This window comes from Cavia porcellus, unplaced genomic scaffold, assembly GCF_034190915.1.
Source record: "Cavia porcellus strain 051 isolate PalLab524CR breed Dunkin Hartley unplaced genomic scaffold, mCavPor4.1 scaffold_18, whole genome shotgun sequence".
Taxonomy (NCBI): domain Eukaryota; kingdom Metazoa; phylum Chordata; class Mammalia; order Rodentia; family Caviidae; genus Cavia; species Cavia porcellus.
Window position 1 is genome coordinate 48,971,397 of NW_026947501.1, and position 18,247 is coordinate 48,989,643.

The 18,247-nt window shown below is 53.4% G+C and overlaps 2 protein-coding genes and 1 long non-coding RNA gene across 13 annotated transcripts in view; 1 reads left to right on the plus strand and 2 right to left on the minus strand.

Moving 5' to 3' along the window:
- Positions 1-3,525, minus strand: part of Slc9a4 (solute carrier family 9 member A4) — a 48,666-nt gene extending 45,141 nt beyond the window's left edge. Inside the window, exon 1 of the mRNA XM_063229756.1 lies at positions 2,653-3,525. Within this exon, the coding sequence (XP_063085826.1) occupies positions 2,653-3,010 (358 nt within the window). The 5' untranslated portion in view covers positions 3,011-3,525. The remainder of the gene's footprint in view (positions 1-2,652) is intronic.
- On the plus strand, positions 2,569-10,971 carry LOC134471346 (uncharacterized). The gene is made up of 3 exons (XR_010040753.1): positions 2,569-3,814; positions 4,018-4,269; positions 10,241-10,971. It is a non-coding gene; the product is annotated as an uncharacterized LOC134471346 (long non-coding RNA).
- Positions 10,972-12,551: 1,580 nt separating this feature from the next.
- The window catches only part of LOC100730828 (interleukin-18 receptor 1), a 63,763-nt gene continuing 58,067 nt past the window's right edge, over positions 12,552-18,247 (minus strand). For 8 of the 11 annotated variants that reach the window (XM_063229747.1, XM_063229748.1, XM_063229751.1 and 5 more), the window contains 4 exons: positions 17,181-17,332; positions 16,101-16,238; positions 14,045-14,218; positions 12,552-13,433 (listed from right to left, as the gene is read on the minus strand). In XM_063229747.1, coding sequence (XP_063085817.1) covers positions 13,126-13,433; positions 14,045-14,218; positions 16,101-16,238; positions 17,181-17,332 — 772 coding nt within the window. In that variant the 3' untranslated portion in view covers positions 12,552-13,125. Of the gene's footprint in view, positions 13,434-14,044; positions 14,219-14,254; positions 15,634-16,100; positions 16,239-17,180; positions 17,333-17,968; positions 18,120-18,247 lie in introns of those variants that run through there. The other 3 variants (XR_010040750.1, XM_063229749.1, XM_063229754.1) reach the window with 3 other exon arrangements.

Here is an 18,247-nt window from a genome sequence, read left to right on the forward strand (position 1 = left end):
TTCCCTGGCCACAGTTTTGAATTTTTCCACTCACGGCCAGCAGGCAGGGTCACACTGTGGACTGTAGCTGTGTTCAGGGACACCCCGCCACTGCTCCTCCCTGGCGTCCAGGCCAGGGTACCCCTCCTTCTAATCCTGGCGTTGTTCTAACCACAGTGACCTTGGCTTCCTCCTTCTCTTCCTGGCCTCCTTCTTTTTCTTCTGCTAGTGCTTCCTTAACCAAAGTTAACTTTTCTTTTATGTCAAGGAGGTGGAACAATTCACACAATGGTTCCCTCAGACCCGCCCCTGCTCCTGGGACTCCAACTTCTGGAGATGGACCCAGCACTCTCCTGCCTTTGGTCCAGGTGCCTCTTGGGGTTGTAGCTATGTCCCCACAGCAGGGCATTGCTGAGGAGGACTCTACACACAACTCACATCCCAAGCCTTTCCCCCATTTCTGAGGGACACTGGAGTCGGTCACCTCTAGGCATTAAGTCCACCCAAATACTAAAAGTCTTGCCTGAAAATCAGAGGTGAATCTGCAGCCCCTTCCTTCCAAATGGCTCCAAGACAGTTTTCCATGGTGTTCTAAAAGCCAACCTTCAATAGAAGATAACCCAGAGTCTGGTGTGTTTTGACTATTTCATTCTAGGATACCTTTGCTGTGCATTTGTCTCAGCGGTGCCTCTTGGGGACACATCCCTGGCCTGTTGTTCTTTCTCTGCAAGTGGCCTGTGCCTCTTGCAAAATGACAAGGAGCAAGTTGACCCTCAGCAGTTCTCACCTCCATCTGGGTGGCACATGGAACTCTGGACATGAGATTGCTGGTAGGATGCAAGATTGCTGGTAGAATGCACAGACCGTTTAAGCAGGATTGGGAGGAACTTTTTATGTTTTTCTGTCAGCGGGCTGACAGTCAGTGCTAGGTCAGCCCATCTTGCCCCACAGTCCTTGAGGTCACGAGCCACGGTCTTCCCCACATACCACGTGGGTGCCCGGAAATGTGCCTTGGTTGAATGAGGAATCAAAGAATGAATAAAATAAATAATGAGGGTGACGTGTTCCTGCCCAGGTTTCAGACAGTCGTTTCCAGCCCCACCCACCCCTTAAGTGTTCAAGTTTTATACATCATGGTCGTCGTTATCCTTACTACTTTGCAACCCTACATGCGACGTCCAGCCCGCAGCACAGCGCACTGTGTGCATCTGGAACAAGCCTCTCCCCCTCACCTCCCCCACCCCATGGGACACAGCAACTCTCTGACCCCTGAAGCCCAGCAGTGCACAGTCACCTCTGAAGAGATGCTCCAGCGGGAGCCTGCTGCAGGGCTGGAGAATGACAGCAGCCTGGAGCCCGAGACCCCCATCCTGGGAACACGGTGCCTCTCGGCCTTCCCATGCATAGTCTCTCCAGGGCCAGACATGCTTCCTGCCAGTGGAAAACCTAGGCAAGATGGACCCTTGGACAGTGAGGTGACCCTGAGGCACAAAGTGACCAGCTGGCCAGGGGCGGGTCCTGATCCTCGGTCCCCACACCATAATCTGTCATTCCTGGGGGGCAGAAGAGACACAGAAGGACCAGAGCTGCTCACAGGGGAGCACCCACATTCCACAAAAGACCCCCCTGAGTACCTTGGGGTCCATGTGGCCTTGTGGAAAGTGTGAGACTCCCTTCCCGGAACTGAGCACATTACCATCTAGAGAGCCACTGCCTCTCCAGTTCCTCCTTAACATAATGGTGAGGACTTAACTGTTTCACAGATTTATGGGGTGCCCCAACCACACAATCCCCATTCTACCCTCTCAGGAACCACTCTCAGAAAGAGGCACTACAGAGGACACTGTCCTGACCCACTGCTGGGGCCCAGGGCACCCAGGGCAGGCCACACACCCCCAGCAGCCCCAGAGAAAGGACCCCAAAGGGCAGTGAGACAGCCTGGGGAGTCTGTTTTGAAGGGCAGTCTACACACTCACCTTCGAGTTAGAGCTGAGGCAGAGGACACGCTGTGCTTAGCAGTGAGGCCCCAGATTGACCTTCCACGGAGGAGAGTGGGGATTAAGCCATTGCTGGCACAAAGGATGCTCCATGGAACTGAACTCCTAAGCCCCAGTCACTACTCAGCAGGGGACAGCTCTGTGTTACCAAGGGGCCGACTTGCATCCTACCAGCAATCTCATGTCCCGAGTTCCATGTCCCACCCAGATGGAGGTGAGAACTGCTGAGGATCAACTTGCTCCTTGTCATTTTGCAAGAGGCACAGGCCACTTACAGAGAAAGAACAACAGGCCAGGGATGTGTCCCCCAGAGGCACCGCTGAGAACGCAGGACCACTGCTTTGCAGAGGAAATATTACAAGGCTCCGAAACCTCCAACCTGTACCACCCTGGAGCTTCAGGCCTCACACATTACATGTTTACAGCCTAGGAGGGAGACTTTTCTACGACAGAGTCACATGGCTGTCACCTCAAATGAGAAAAAGGCAAAACAAATTGGGACCCAGAAGTCACCCTCACATTTCAAAGCCCCGTGCTAAAGCACCTCACAGTTTTGTGAACAACAGCTTTTCCAGGATGGAAGGGACAAGAATCCCGATGGAAGCACAGGGATGGCACCAATGCCTGTCACTTCCCAAGAGAAAACCCTCCTCAAGTCAGGGCTCCAAGGACTTACCTATTTTTGCAAGAGAGGCTAGAAGTATCCAGAGGGTGACCTCATATGGAACTTGCACGTAATCATAGTCCAGCCCGAACACAGAAATCCTTCCCTCCGCCTCTGTGCTGGAAGCAGTGAGCCGGGCGTGCAGTGCATCTTGGGCAGTAGAATTTGCAGATTCGTTCAGGTCTGAAGCTGCTTCAGAACTGGCCAAGGCCACCAGCATCAGCAGGCAGCTCCCAGGGCGCAGAGGCAGGAGCCTTTCAACAGCCATGCCCGTGGATCCCGCTGCACACCTGAGTGCAGTTGGTGCCTCAGCCCTGCGGTCAGGAGGCCGCCTAGATACCGGCCACATCCACCTGGTCCAAGGTGACATCCACGCCTCCCTGCAGCATTCCCAGAGTAGCCTGCTTGTGGATGCCTTCTGGTCCTCTTGGAATCATCCCTGTTCAGGCAGCCGAGTTCTGGCTCACAAGCAGTCCTCCAGTAGATGCGTGGCAGCCCGGGGAGCTACCTGGAGGACCCCCATCCCTTCAGGACTCCGTGAGCAGCCTAGAAGGGGAAGCTCTCCCGTGCCCTTCACTGCCTGCTGCCTCCGCCTTGGCAGTGAAGATCTAAAAGGCACTGCAGCCTTATCCTGTGTGTCACGGAGAGCCTTCTGCAAGGAGGGGATCCTGCCCACACTGTCAAGCCAGGAAAGGAGCCACCTGCCCTACCTGTCCTCGCTCCTCCCCCTGCTCACTGCCTTATTTTGAGTGGCCAAGGCAGCAGGTAGCTCCAGACACACTTAATTATTTGCTCTGATTTGACTTCTGTGCTGAAGCACTTGCTGGGCTCGCCAGAGGGGCCGCTGCTGCCACCTAGTGGTGTCCTGTGATACGACACGCTTGGTGTGTGAACCGGGACTGTCCTGGGAAAGGAAGGTTCAGTTTTGGTGCAAGGGCAGAATGGGGTCGGAAGCAACGCGGCCCTTACACGCTGGAGCGGTCCAGGACCAGACCCCGGGAGCAGGCATCTGCAGGAGGGGGGCAATCCCAGCTCCCCCAAAGGCTGCGCAGAATACAAGACCATGATGAAAGCCCCACGGAACACGCATGCTTTCCATTTTGAAGAATTTTCTTGAGGTGGCACAAAAATTTGTAGGTGCACTATCATGGAATTTTTATGGAAGGAATTTGAGGTAAATGCAGTAAACCGACTTCTAGATCTTCTACATCTGGCCAGGGAACTTGAGGCCTGCTACTGACCTGTCTAAGGGGCTTCGCCAGTGAGGGTGGTGTGCCCACATGAGGGAGAGCAAGGCAGGTACAAGGTACAGAGCAGGCACCCAACAGCGGTCAGGTTGTGCTCATTTCAACTATGTTCCTTGTTCTTAAATCAAAGGTGCACAGCTGCAGTGAGCAGGCCTCCGTGGGAAAGGAGAATCAGCATTCACAACTCACACGCTACCTCAGCACCTCCTCTGCAGCGATCTGCCAGCGATCTGTGCTTGTGCCCCTGCACCTGGGAGGGAGCCCGGAGAAATCCCCAAACCCTCTGCAGAACTCTCTGGAAAATGGAGGAGGACGAGGTCCAAACGCTTAAGTGTGAATTCACAGCAAGACCCGAGACACAGCAAGACACAGCTGACATACGGTATTTTTCTTTCTCTTTCCTTCATCCTCTGAGTCCAAAATAGAGTAAGTCCAGCCACTAAAATGCGACTATCAGGCAGGTTCTAGGAACACTGTGAAGTCTACTGGGTTACTTTTTCTCAGAAAAAATACATAAATAGTCCCAAAATAGCAAGTTCCTTTAAGAGATGGTTTGCTTCTATTTATATTTTGTTGTACTTTTCTTGTAAGCAAAAATAGAGAAATAGAGAAAGAGAGAAAGACAGAAAGAGAGGAAGAGAAAAAGAAAGATAAAAAGAAACCAGGAGAGGGAGAGGGAGAGAGAGAGAGGATTCCCATGATGCCCAGTGGCTGGACTCCGCCCAGGAAGCAGTGTGAGTCCCCTGCTTCCCTATCATCTCTGGTGGCACCTAATTCTCCTCCTCTGAAGGGAACAAAGATGCCATTCACACCGAGGATCCCCTTCCTGCCCTAAGACTACAAAGCTCTGTGGCTCTGGAACCACAGGCTCACCTTAGAACCAGCCGGGGATGACACCCTGGTTTCCAGCCTCTGTGATAAGACTGAGCTGCTGCCTCCTCCCCACCTGGCGTGGCTTCTGTCTGAGGCTCTGCTCCAGGGTGCTCCCAGCAGGGGCACAGGGTGTGGGGCAAAGCCACCAGAGGAGAGGGTTGTGGAAGCCAGGGAGATGCCTTTCTGGAGGGGCAGCTCCACAGATGCCCACGGCTGGAAAGTGTCACTCAGACCAGAGCCACAGCCCTGAGCTGCACGCTATGTGGAGCTCCAGCAGCAAGCGAAAGGGGTCTCATGAGTCCCTGGAAGCCCCGCCTGACTGCAAGGCGGCCCTGTGCAGCTGTAAGCAAGGCCCTATTCCAAAGAGCTGGGTTCCCTCTTGCCCCTCTCGCTGTGGCCATGGGCTCTACCCAGGAAACCTGGGCTCTGCCTTCAGCAGCCTCCTCCCTTCCCCAAGCGGGGTGTCTTTTAGGTGAGTTTGCAGGAGAAGGTACGAAGCAAGCTGTGTGGGTCCTGGGCAGGACGAGCCCCTCCACTGTGCCGGGTCTTCTGGAAAGTGGGCTGTGTACATCTGGTCCCAGTGACACAGGACAGGAGAGCACGGTCCAGGGCCGTGAAGAAGACACAAGCGATGGAGGTCTCTGTGCTGATGAAAGTGACCTGTGTCTGGGGTTTGCTGCCCTCAGTGCAATGCACTCGAGGCTCCAGGTGTGATCTTTGCCTGAAGTGTGGCCAGGGAGTCCGCGCAGGGAGGGGTGTGCGTGCCCAGCTGGGCTCAGTGTGCAGAAACCCACCAGAGACGCTCTGCAGAGCAGAGCTGGCCTGAGGAGACAGAGCGGAGGAAGAAAAGCTTCTGAGGGTTGGGTCTGTAGCTGTGGGGACAGAGCCACGCATCCAGCCTCAGGACGGAAATGCAGCAAAAGGGGGTGAACTTGAAGCCAGGGACAGAGGGCTGAAACTGCCCTGGGCAGGGGGTCTCGAAGGCTGGCTGTGAGGATGACCCTGCAGAGGCGCTGACCACAGACTCATCAGATGGTGGCCCAAGGCCTCTCTAGAACAGGCGACCACTCCCGGGGGCATGGTGACATCCATAGAGCCACCTGCAGGCTGGATGGGGAGGTCAGTAAAAGAGTCATAGAGAGTCTTGCTAAGCACAGTCCCCGGGCGAGGAAAGAGGCTGGGATCCAGGAGGACCAAGGCTGCCCTGGCTGACGGGTGACATCGAAGTCAGCCCTGGCAGCAGAGCAGCCAAGTCATGAGACAGATGCCAAAGCCTGAAGGTCAAGAAGCGGGGAGGGTGAGCGTGGGGAACTGCTCACAGAGGTCCAAGACATTCAGATAGTCATCGACCACTGCAGCCCCGAGACACCGCACTGTCTGCAGAGCACCCCAAGTCAGATCCCAAGATCCCAATGGTCCGGGTGGGGGGAGGAGGTGCCCAGGCCCTGAGGGGGCAGCGGGTCACTTCACCAGGAAGGGACGCTCCTCTGAGGAGCTGTCAACCCATCAGGAAGATACCAGTTCAAGCCCAGCTTGGTAACTGAATAGCTTAGTAAGATCCCTGCTGAAAATTTTTAAAAATTTAATTTAAAAAGGGTGGAAATGTAGCCCAGCACAAAGGCCCTGTGTTCAATCCCCAGTAGTATCACGAGGGAGGGAGAGAGAGAGAGAGAGAGAGAGAGAGAGAGAGAGAGAGAGAGAGAGAGAGAAAGACAGGGAGTGCAATATTGGAAAAGCCCTACTTCCCAATTTCAAAACTTGCAACAAAGCTACAGTAGTCAAAGCAGTGTACAAAACAGATATATATTAATGGCATAAAAATAGATACAGATTAATGGAATGGAAGTAAGAGTCCAGAAAGGAGCCTTTACATTTAGGGCTGATGATTGTAAGAAATGTATCAAGATGATTCCAAAACATCAGCCTTTTCAACAAATGATAGTGGAAATCTACTGCCAGAAAAATAAGGATTAAATTACATAATAACAGCAGTTATTTAAATATTTACTGAGTTAATTTTAATAGAAGGCTTAGAACACTTTCTAGCTCTAATCCTTTGGTTTTTGTAAAGAGGACGAGCTCGGAAGTAGATGAGGGTGAAGGATTCGCTTTCCTGTCCCTTGGGGACCGCAGGTAGGAGATGGGGTCTCCAGAAAGAGAAGGTAAGGATTAAACATGGGTTCCCACATTGAAACCCAGGAGGATGGGGACCCAGGGGAGCCAGGGTGACAGACAAGAGGAAGCCGCAAAATGGAACCGAAACCAGTTCACCCTGAGCATCTGTATCATACCAAGATCCAAGTGAGAATTACCAACTGGCTGAGACCCCAGCAAAGGTGCATTTCCAGAGGCACCAGGGCAGGAAGGGCACCCGGCATTTGCCAGTCTGTGCTTAAGCTTCCGAAGAGAGATTTGAAAGGCAAAGGGTAAAAAAATATTTTTTCACTTCCAAGCAGAGATCTAAAGGAATTCTCTGGAATTTTGAGTCCTCAGCAAGCTTTTCAATAACCTGGAGCTTTTGCCCCGATTGCCCACTGGCAGTAGTAGCCCACGCGATGCTCGTCCCAGGTGATGCCAAGCACCCCCGAGGTCCTGGTCCTCCGCTCTGGGAAATGGGTCACACATGGAGCCCAGCGGTGCATTGTGGGAGGAAACGCTGGGGTGCCTGCCCAGGGGAGCCCTTCCTGTGGGGGGACCCGGTATCCCAGGGCTGCTGCTGTGCATGCTGGGAAGCAGAGCTTGGGGCTCAGGTTTCCTCCCTTTTATACCAGTGGGAGGTGAGTTAGGGCTGCTCCCAAGGAAATCATTGCAGACATGAGGCCACATTCTGCACTCACAGGTGATGGAATAGGACACCAACTCTGCCTGCCTCACCAAGTCCCTAAGGCCCCTAACCTGTGCTCACTCAGCCTCACATGCCTCCCTAAGGCCACAGCTCTGCAGGACTGGGTCTGGAGCGTCTGTCACTTGCCCTTGAAATTATCAAGGCTGAAATTTACATTCTTTTTTTTAGGAAGAGGAAGGAGAAAGAGTGGTGATATGGAATTGGTCAGTGCCGTCCAGAAAGATGACTTGCTTTCCAAGCCCACAGCTAGCAATTAAGCTGAGTGGCCTCAGATCAAGTTCTGGGATGTGGTCCCCCTAAATTGAAAGCCTGCAGCCCCAGCTAGAGACATGCCAACGCCTTGACCTTGCTTTGAGGACAGAGGAGCTGAGCTGTCCCTGCCCTCACCCCCAAAGGTTCAGAATAGGCCCGGTGAAGGGCACAGTGAACTCAGGGAGCCCAGCTCTGGTTCAGGGGGACGCGGTGGGAGTGGGCTCTAAGGGAAACTGTGTAACAGGACGGATCTCCACTCCGGGACCAAGTCCTGGGCTCACGACTCTACTGTGAGACTCTCAGGAAGGAAGAAGACATTTGCAGAAGCAGGAGCTGCAGTTACTGATCTCGTGAATGTTTTGAGCCATGCCAGGAGTGCTCCATTTTCTCTGCTTTGATGATGAGGAAAATCAAGCTTGTTTTCTGCCTTAAAGGCGATCTTGATTAAGGGGCATAAGGTACAAGAGAGAGTGAGGAAAAAGCTTGGGACCTGCAGACAGTGAGCAATCCATGCATTTTATTTCAAAGAAACTATAAGCTCCGTACGTGTCTCCAGTCCCTTGGTACCTGCCATGCTGTGCAGTGAGGTGCTGCCCACCACACCCCCTAAATGTGCGGGACAGGTGAAGTGAGCAGTCAGACAGCTGAAACAGACGTGCCGTCTTACTCCACCTGCCCACTCGACCCGCCAGCCTCACGGTGCAGGAGAAACTCACTTTTATTTTAAGTCCCTAAACTGCTCACTCTTGTGACCCTCCTGCCTCAGTGTCCCAGAGTACAGGGATTACAGGTGTTCATCAGCACGCCTGGCCTCCTTCCTTCTACATTTTCTTTCCTTCTTTGCTCTCGTCTCTCCTCCCCTCTCCTGTCTCCTCTCCCCTCCCCTCTGCCCTCCCCTCTTCTTCCCTCTTCTCCTCTTCCCTCCTCTCCTCTCCTTGATTTCGTGCTGTGTAACCTTAAGGGCCCTGCACTGAGCTCTATCCTCCATCGCTGTTTATTTTTTCTTTTGAGACAGGCTCTTGCTGAGACACCAAGTTGTCCAGACTGGGCTCAGGTTTGCAATCCTCCTGCCTCAGCTTCCCAGAGTGCTGAGATTACAGTGTAATCTCACTTTCTTCCTTCAAATTTCGATGGTGGAAATTTAGATTATTAGTTTGAGATATTCTTCTAGTACGAGTCTTTAATACTCTTGATTTCTCCCTCTGCATGGCTTTATTTGATCTTCATCTACAAATTTGGGTAGGTAGAATTTTCCTCTTCCCTCATTTAAAGATCTTTCTTAATGTCTCTGGGACTTCTCTGTGGTTCATTCTGAAGTGTATTGTATGACTTCAGGTTCCTCATTCTCGCTGGTGTGTGTTCAGCCGTCAAGGACACCCCATCTTGGCGAGTGCTCCGTGTGTGTGAGGGAAGATCCTTGTCCTGCTTTTGTGAGGTGCAATGCTCCCAAACTGGGAGCATCTAATATAATGACACAGTTTGGTTTCAACTGAAAAGCTAGCTGTAAACACATTGTGCTAACTGTAACCGAGAGAAGGTTGGAATGCATGTCAGTGTCTGCCTCAGCTCATCCAGATACGGGCACAAAGGAAGAGGACTAGAGACGGACACACTGTGAAAAGGGAGGGCTTGATGATGTGCCCAAGAGGAGGAAGGGACGAGCTCACAGGTGTAGTCAGGGACAGCAACACTCTTCCCTCAGGTCCTGGTGACACTGTAGGTAAGGATTCAGAAGGACAGAGAAGAGCTGCAAACACCGCCCCCTGGGAGTGACAGCTGGGGAGCTACCAGTTCCTGCCACCCAGCCCTGCCTCCCTGCTGTGTGTTGCAGTTAACTCATGTATTACCTTTATTGACCCTGAAAATCCCACAAAAATGTGAGGACTGTTCATTTCTCCTAACAGAATGTGCACTTGGAATTCCAGCGAGGGTCAGTCGCACTCCGTAACCGTGCTGGGCCTGGGAGTTGACCCACAGCACCACAGCCATGGTGCCCTCCTGTCCTGGTCACCTCTCTGCCCTGACTCTGCAGTGCTCCCTGGGCATCAAGCTCCGGCCCCCTCTTTGCATTTCTCTGTCCAGAGGGCTGAGACTCTGTTCACCCCACTGTGACACGAGGTTCCCAGGACTCTTGCACCCCTGTAGCCAGAGCAGAGAAAGCACAGAGAGAGAGAGAGAGAGAGAGAGAGAGAGAGAGAGAGAGCAGGCTCCACCCTCATTCTGCTCTCCTGAGGTCCACTCAGGGGCTCACACGGTGAAGTTAAGTCAGGGAAGCTGGGAGGAAACCCAACTGCAATACTTCTAACCTTTATCTTTTCCAGTCTTCCTACTTCTGATTCCTTTAGAACAACCTCCAACTGATGCTCTCCGTGTTACTCCCCAGGTTTTGTAGCTGAAACAAAAGGTGCCGTGTGTGGACTCCGTCTTACCTGGAATCATAGCTTGGACCTACGATGGGCAGGGACAGTGACAGCCTGAAATCCAAAAGTGACCGGAACGGCTGTGCAAATTGCCTGTCACTTCACACAGGCTCATAAAGGAGAGGGCCCGTCTCCAAACAAGGACATATTTTCAGAGTGGAAGCAAGCAACTGGACAAAGCCTGTAACCAGGAGCCAGAGTTCGTGACGACCTTAAATCAGGCGATGCCCTGGGGAAGTGTCTCTCTCTTCTGATGGTAAACTCTGAGGCCAGCTGTGCAAGCCCGAGGCCATTCACTAGGTTGATTTCCATGTAGAAAATGTAAACACTCTCTTGTGCCCCGTGCTCACTAGTCATCAGCTGGGTACCCATGTGCCTGGGGAAAACACGTTGTCACCCTCACTGGCTCTGTTTCAGGCTCCCTGGTGCAGCTGGCATAGTGGGAACCTCTTTTCCAGAGCTAAGGACAGAGCCCTAGATCACCCATAGCACTGTGACAGCAGGGTCTTCGGCCTCAGAGCTTCTAGAGCTGGAGACCACAGAGAGATGATGGCAGAGAGATGCTGCATGAGCTCCTCCTGCCTGCTGGGACCCGCAGGATCCTGCCCAGAAACTTCCAGGCCTAATTTATACCCTTCAGCTCCCTGTAACTTCTGCACAGGAATTTCCAACAAGCACGTTGCGTGGTGCCAAAGCCACAGTGGTCTGTCTGATGTGGGCGCCTCCCTCTGTGAAGAAAGATCCCACGGACACTGTGTGGCCACAGGACAGTGCCTGAGCTAGGGTCATCTTCAGACCAGTGAGGTGACACACCATGGGTGCTGCTTCCCTTCACTGCCCAGGTGGGAGCTCTCTGGTCCTGTCCATCCCTTCCCACCCCATCCATCCCACCCCAGCTCAGCCGAGCCCATCAGGGTAGACCACATGGGAAGAAGCCTATTGTCCGAGCAGGAAGGAGCACTCTCAGCTGAACTCTTGTGAGGAAAGCAGAACAGAACAGGACTAGCCTCATCAACCAAGCAAGGTCCTGGCCTCCTGCACCTCGCCCTCCACTTGGGAGGACGAAGGCGGAGGCCGCAAGGCTAGGACACACACGGGGAGGCCAGGATCGCCAGGTAGATGGCTCAGACCAAAGCCTCTCCAGGCTCCATCCCAGCTGCTTTTGGATGCTAGGTGCCCTTGTTTCCCCAGTGCGGCGGGCTGCTCAGTCTTTTGGTGGCCGTGCCAGCATGGTGGAAGAGCCGGTCCACACCTGTCTTCCTCCTACACCCTGTCAGTCCCCAAATCCAGTGGCCCAGGGCAAGACTGCATACTTGAGGCTCTGCATGAAGCTTGTTGGCCAGGGAGACAAGAGGGCTGCACCGAGGGCTCCTCTGCTCTGCAGCTGTATCCTGTCAGAGACTGTCATCCCCAGGAATGGTCTCCTCCCTCCACAGGTGTCCCCCACTCACGATGGTGTTTTCAACATTATCGTGTTGAGAGCGTGACATGAGTTGCACCTGCATGCGGCTCTTTCCCAGGGGACTACGAGGCACAACTACCATCAGCTTTGCAGGTCACAGGCAGCAGCCCCTGCCCGGGAGCATGTGGGATGCCCAGCTAGGACGCCAGCGAGGAGTGCGCTGGGTGTGCTTCACTGACACAGTTCTCAGTGCACCCCGGGTTCCTGGTGGTGCTGTCCCACGGCAGGTTCAGAAGCAGCTGCAGCTCTGGTGCCCAGAGTGGTCAGCGTGCAGTGACCAGCGAGGATGCCCGCATCCCTGTCCCAGCCAGGTCCTGCCAGCCATCGCCCCTGCCCTCACTCTTCTGCGGCCTGGTGGGGCCGGGTGAACACAGCTCAGGACATAGAGAGCGGGAAGGTGCGCAGAACGGAAAGAGCCGGGGGCAGTGGGCTTTCTAGCTGCAGCATTTTGAGGAGCCTCCATGCTGATTTCCACAGCGGCTGCACTGACTTCCAGTCTCACTCACGAAGGAGAAGAGTCCTTTCCCCTCCAAGGCTGGCTAGTATTTATGATGCTAGATTTCTTGACTACGGCCATTCTTTCTGCATAAGATGGACCCATGGATACCCATGTCGGTAGCAGCACAACTCATCCTAGGTTAGTCTTGGAAGCACCTGGCTGCTCATCAGCAGCTCAACAGATCAAGAAAATGTGGTATTTACACGCTATGGAGTACTACTCTGCCATCAAGAAGGATCAGTGTCAGTCCTTTGTAGAAAAATGGACACACCTGGAGACCATCATGCTGAGTGACATAAAGAGAAACACAAACTTTAACATCACATGGCTTCTTTTATGTGGAAACCCAAACCATAAATAAAGAGAACTGTAAAACATAGAAAGTAGGAAAGAGGAACACAGCGTGCTGAAATGGGCATGGGATCAAGACTGAGGGAGGGGAGGGGATGGGAAAGGAAGAGAGACGCACTCTGCACCCGCACTGGCTCCACACGAGGGCTGCAAACGTCACACACTGCAGCATGCACTTGGGAGTTTTAAAAATGTGTCTGATGTGGTGATGTTTATCTGACTGCCCATGGGCACAGCTCTGTCTGCGACAGAGGCAGGAGGCTGACACAGAAGCAGGAGTCCCTGTGGGTCCAGTCGTGTTCTCCTCCCAGTCCAGGAAGTCAGGGGCCCTAACTGGCCTCTCCGGATGGACGGCAGGAGGAAGATGCTGCCTGCCCTGAGCTCACTCCATGCCCATCAGTCTCTCCTCCTCCTGCTGGTGAGAAGCTGCCCTGGCCCCTAGGCTGGGAGCGTGCCCCGGCAATCCCTGACCTGCGGGCTATTTCCAGCAGCACAGCCCATGGGCTGGTTCCGAGCTGGCCCCTCGCACTCCGCCGCTAGCTCTTCACGGGCATGTGGCAGCGCACCTGGGTCCAGAACCTTGAATTGGGGGCAACTGATTTTAAGCCTCTCCAAGTGATGGTTGGCAGAACTCTGAGCGCCTTTTTCACCAGAAGAGGGAGAGATTCTGGTTCTTGGAAGGAACAGAACTTAATTAAAATGAGTTTCAGCATTTGGTCATTCAAGGCCAAATTCACAGCAGCTTGAAGTTCAAAGAGTTGGGGTCCATTGAGGTAGTTGGGGCTCAAGATAAAGATTCCTCTTCTGCTCTTCTTAATGACGTTCACGATGTCTTCTGAATACACTGGAGATAAAAATAATGACAGTGATTAACCCTCAATTCACAGTGACCTTGACCTCCGGGTGCATCCAGGGCCCCCAATGGATGCTCCTAGGTATGGAGGGAAGGGGACCCAGAAGGGTGAGTCCTTGTCCCCAGCTCCTCCTGTCTCTCTCTGCTTCCCGCTCTGATACTTCTACTATGTCACTCCACCAGCTGCTGAGTCGGATGCTAGTGAGTCCCAGGCTCACTCTCACGTGCCCCCCAGTTTCTCTAGGAGTGGAAGTCACTGGAACTGGGCAGGATGGACCAGGAGGGTAAGGGGTGCTACTGGCATCCTGGGAGGGGGCAGGGGATTCCCCTGGATGGCTCCGGTCCAGGGGCCTGCATGTTCCAGGGCTGAGAACTTCGGTCAGCTGCACTCCACAGATCAGAAGGGCCACCACCCCTCGGGGAGACAGAGAGGCTTCCTACTAAGTCTAGGAAAGACGCCTTTGTTCTGGACAGCATCCTATGGCAGACGCTATGTCAGCTTTTGCTTCCACAGGGGATTTTGTGAGGATGGAGCACCTCGTGGCCTGGGCTGATGTGAAGTCCCCTAAGCTCCTGTGATCCCCCTGGGTGTGAGGACCCACCTCCTCCAGGGGCCACGTCCCTTTCCAGCAAACACAAGGTGAACCCGTATTTGTTTTCCAGGACCTCGGGAAACAGGATCAGGGCCAGCTGCTCCTCACTGAGAGGGGCCTCGTCCTCACTGCCCATGGAGCCCCATTTCGCATAGGACACGAAAGCATCGAACTCCTTCTTATCTGAGGGAAAGAAGACACAAAACCTCAGCCTCTCACCCTTTTCCATAATCACAGTCCACACAGAGGTGCCTGAAGCTTGTGGTACAAATCTCTTCCTCTACGATTCAGGTGCTGGATATTTGGTTCCAGCTCAGGAAAATAATGAAATACAAATGGCCAGAGGCAGGAAATCCCAGGAGTGAGCTCACAGGAGATGTCAGACAGCACCAGCAGTACTTCAGACGTCTCATGCACCGCGGAGCCCCTGTTCCTCCTATCTCCACGGAAAGCCCCAGCACACTGGTACCTTTACGCAGTCTGGAAACCAAACCACCTAGGTCCTCCACAACTGTAACATCCTGTCTCTCCAGCTTAACTGTGCAAACCCAACTGTGCTTCAAAGCCTTGTGCTGCAAGCCTCATAGCGGCCAGGAGGGTGCGATGGGGCTCTGTTACTTGGTCCTGTGGCTAAAATTCGTGTTTTTGTTACTGTGAAGGGAACCAAAAGGTATAGGAGACCTGGGATTAAAAAGGAATGAAGATCTGCTGGGTCCAGGGGCACCAGCTCCCCACCAAGCATTTAATCGTGTACTGAAGACATGGCCTCAGAAAAATCTTTAGAAATGTGTAAACACAATTTAGGCAGCTGAATGTCAGCCTGGGGGGAGCTCAAGTCCTCCATCTCCATTTGTCTGCGCCTAAAAACTTTCTGAGAAGGAGGTAAAGAAAGAGTTCTTTGCATGGTAAAAAGAGAAAGGGCACATATAAATGTTTTGCCGTTCACCGGTGATGCTCCTAAGAGGCGTTTCGGTTTTGAGAAACCTTAATCCTTCAGAAAAAGAAGCGTGAGGTTGCCCAGGGAAGCAGTGAAGATCATGGGTCATGTCAGTCCTATCATGGGTTCCATGCCAAAGAAAAAAAAATGCCAACTGTCTAAAACTAAATACATCAATACCAAAACCACTTCCGGCTTACAGATTCCTAGAATAGGGTTGGCCCCTTCCTTGTGCTGCTATTTTGCTGTTGATAGTGTGTTTGTTCTGCTTTTTTTGGTTTTGGGGGATTGATTGTTCTGGTGCTGGGAGTTGAACCCAGGACCTGATACATTTCTGTCTTTCCCCCATGGCCTGCTTTCTCCAAGAAACAAAAATGTGTATTAAAATTGCAAATATTCTTCCCTGGGAATCCCAAGGTGAGGAAAAGCAAACAAACAAACAAAAACTTACAGCTTTTCCAGTCTACAGAACCTTTCCTCCCACTCCACTGTCCCACAGGACACCTGCTCCGATGTCCACCGCTGACATCTTCCGGGGTTCAGTTCTAAGCCCCTGACTCTGACTTTCTCTGCTGACCCACTAGGATGGCCGTGAGGATGGCCGTGGGTGACACATGTAAGGGCCTGGGCTGGAATCCTGGCTGTCGCCTGCTGAGTTTGCCTGCATGCGAAGACACCACCCGAAAGCCTAGTCCTGATGTCTCTCCCAGGGAGCTCTCACAGCCCCCTCTGCACTGCAGCTAGCACAACCCCACTCTACAGATTCGGGGTCCAGGGCTGGACTGCTGTTTGCCACACTGCCTGAGGGTGGAGCAGAAAGATTATTTTAAAGTCCCACCAGTTCCCAGATAGCATTATCTGCAAGATCACTGGTGAATGGATTGAAACAAAAATGGATATCTCCATCTGTCTCTGTTGTGAGGCTGCCACGCAAGGACCCAGAACTCCAGGGGTGTGCCTCGCCCCATCAGGAACATCCATCTTGAGTGTCTCCCTATGCTCAGCCCCAGTACCAGGGGTCATCCAAAATTCATTCCTGGCAGTGACAGCATCACTTCCCATCTTGGTGCCCGCCCCACGTCTCTGGGCTTGGAGAGGAAGTCAGGGGGCAACACAGGGCGGCCTTACCCCCGAGAGTTTCCCCCTTCCTCTGGCAAGTCTGGTACAACAGCAGAATTTCGATCCAGTAGGTGTAGACGAGGACGCCTGCCGCCAACACGCCAACCAGGATTGACACCGTGCCAAGCAGGACATAGAAGAGCAGCACTGGGGGGACACAGTGGCTGTGAGCCTGGTGGAGGCAGCAGGGGGCTGTGGACAGCTTGGGGGCGCTGTGGGCTGCCCAGCACCTCTTTCTTCCCTATCTGTGTCAATCACTGCTACTGGGAACCTCTTAAGTCTACAGTCAGCTCTATAATGCTCAAGGGAATGGGTACTTCCTGGTGGACTTGATCTGAAATGTCTATCACAGTCACTAGCATTATTGTCACCCATAACCTATGACTTCAACCAACCCATCTGCATCCTCCTCATTGCTTAGCAGGCATTATTTTCATGTTTTCCCTCCTTTCTTAGGTGGGGACTCCCTGAGACCAGGAGCCATCCCTGGCTCAGGGGAGTACCCTGCAAGGCTCCTAAGGCAAGCACAAACTTCTGCAGGCAGAGGCCATCTCCAAGGATGCTCTGCAGACCCAGGCACATGCTTGTGGCTGCTGGTGCTGTTCATCAGATGAATCAATGAATGCATCCAGCCCATCACAGAGACACTGTGTTGGCTTGGAGTTTCTGCTATAGCTCTTTGCAAGGCTAAGATCTGCACTGTGCATGCAAGAGGATCCCTCCCCTTTTCCCCTCTCCACCTGTGGGAACGTGACTCCCCCCCCCCACCACGCTGCCTGGCAGCCAGGAGGCACAGAGAATGAGCAGGGGCAGCTCGGCTCCTGCACAGCACCAGCCACAAGGGTGTTTGGAGGAAGCAGCAAGGGAAGAGTGATAGTCCTTCCACAGAGCTCCCATTAGAGGCCCAGGTGTGGCTCATGCCCTCCCCAGCTCTATGGCACTGGACAATTGTGCATGGGTCAACATTGCAAAGTGCTTAAGCAGAGTCCAGCATCTAGAAAACGTCCCATGCTGTCTCCCTATCTCATCTTCAGAAACGCTGCCCCACCCAGCAAGGGTGTGTGCACCCAGCACCCACCACCAGCTCACCTCCTCTCTTCTCCTGCAGTCGGAGGGACCTGGTCACATTCCCAATGGAGTTCTGGGCAAAGCACAGGAACTCTCGCCCCAGGTCGCTCTGTGTGACTTCCTTCAAGAAGATGACACGCTCCATGACTTCCTCCTCCATGGTGGACTTAACACTGGGGAAGGAGGGAGGTTGACTGCTGGGGAAGGAGGCACCCCTGGCGGGGTCCCGAGATTTCAGAGCAACCAGCAGATCTGCGGGCAGAGCCCTGGGGTCGGTGCCCGTCAAGACGCAGAGGCTGGATGGCAATGCGCTGTCTTGGCCTGCCTTCCTTCCTGAGTGTGAGCACCCAGATGCAAGCTGCCTGTGGCCTCATCTGACTTTCCCAACCCTTCGGAATTCCACTGGAGGACAGACAATGGCAGTCATTTGCAAACATTCAGCAAAGGCTACCAAGGAATAATCAAGCATCCTGATTCGCTCAGGGACAGAGGCGACTCAGAAGTCCTGAGCCTGCACTTTCAGCAATGGAGCCAGTCCCCAGCCCTGAGCTCTGCTGTCCCACCCATGGTGACCCTTGGCATGTGGCCGCAATTTGAATTCTCTACAATTGCCCACCTCAGACTGCCCTGCTAGAAGCCCTGCGGGTGCAGTGGTGTTTCAGCCTGTGCTGCTGGGGGCCTGCTTGCCAACTCGCATTCTAGCCTGCTTCCCACCTGCTCGGGCGGTGACACGTGTGTCACCCCTACTCCTCTGCTGCTGACAGGGACCCTGCAGGCTGGAGATGGACTGCAGGAACCCCCCTTGCACGTCTGCCTCCTCCACCTTCCATGCACCCCAAGATAGGATGCAGCGTCTTCCTCGAAGGCAGAAACCCACGCAGAAGCTATCATTCCTGTCAAAGTCCTGTCTTGACTCTCTGTGGCAGTGTGTACTCCTCAAAACGATGTTACAGGTGTTCACTGGAAGGTTTTAAAAATTAGAAGGCATTGGTTTACCGCATAGGTCCTGATTTGAATCAGATCTGGGGTAAAGGCAAGGATGCATCTTTGGTGACTGGCATGACTGGATCCAAGGGGCTCCAGGGCCA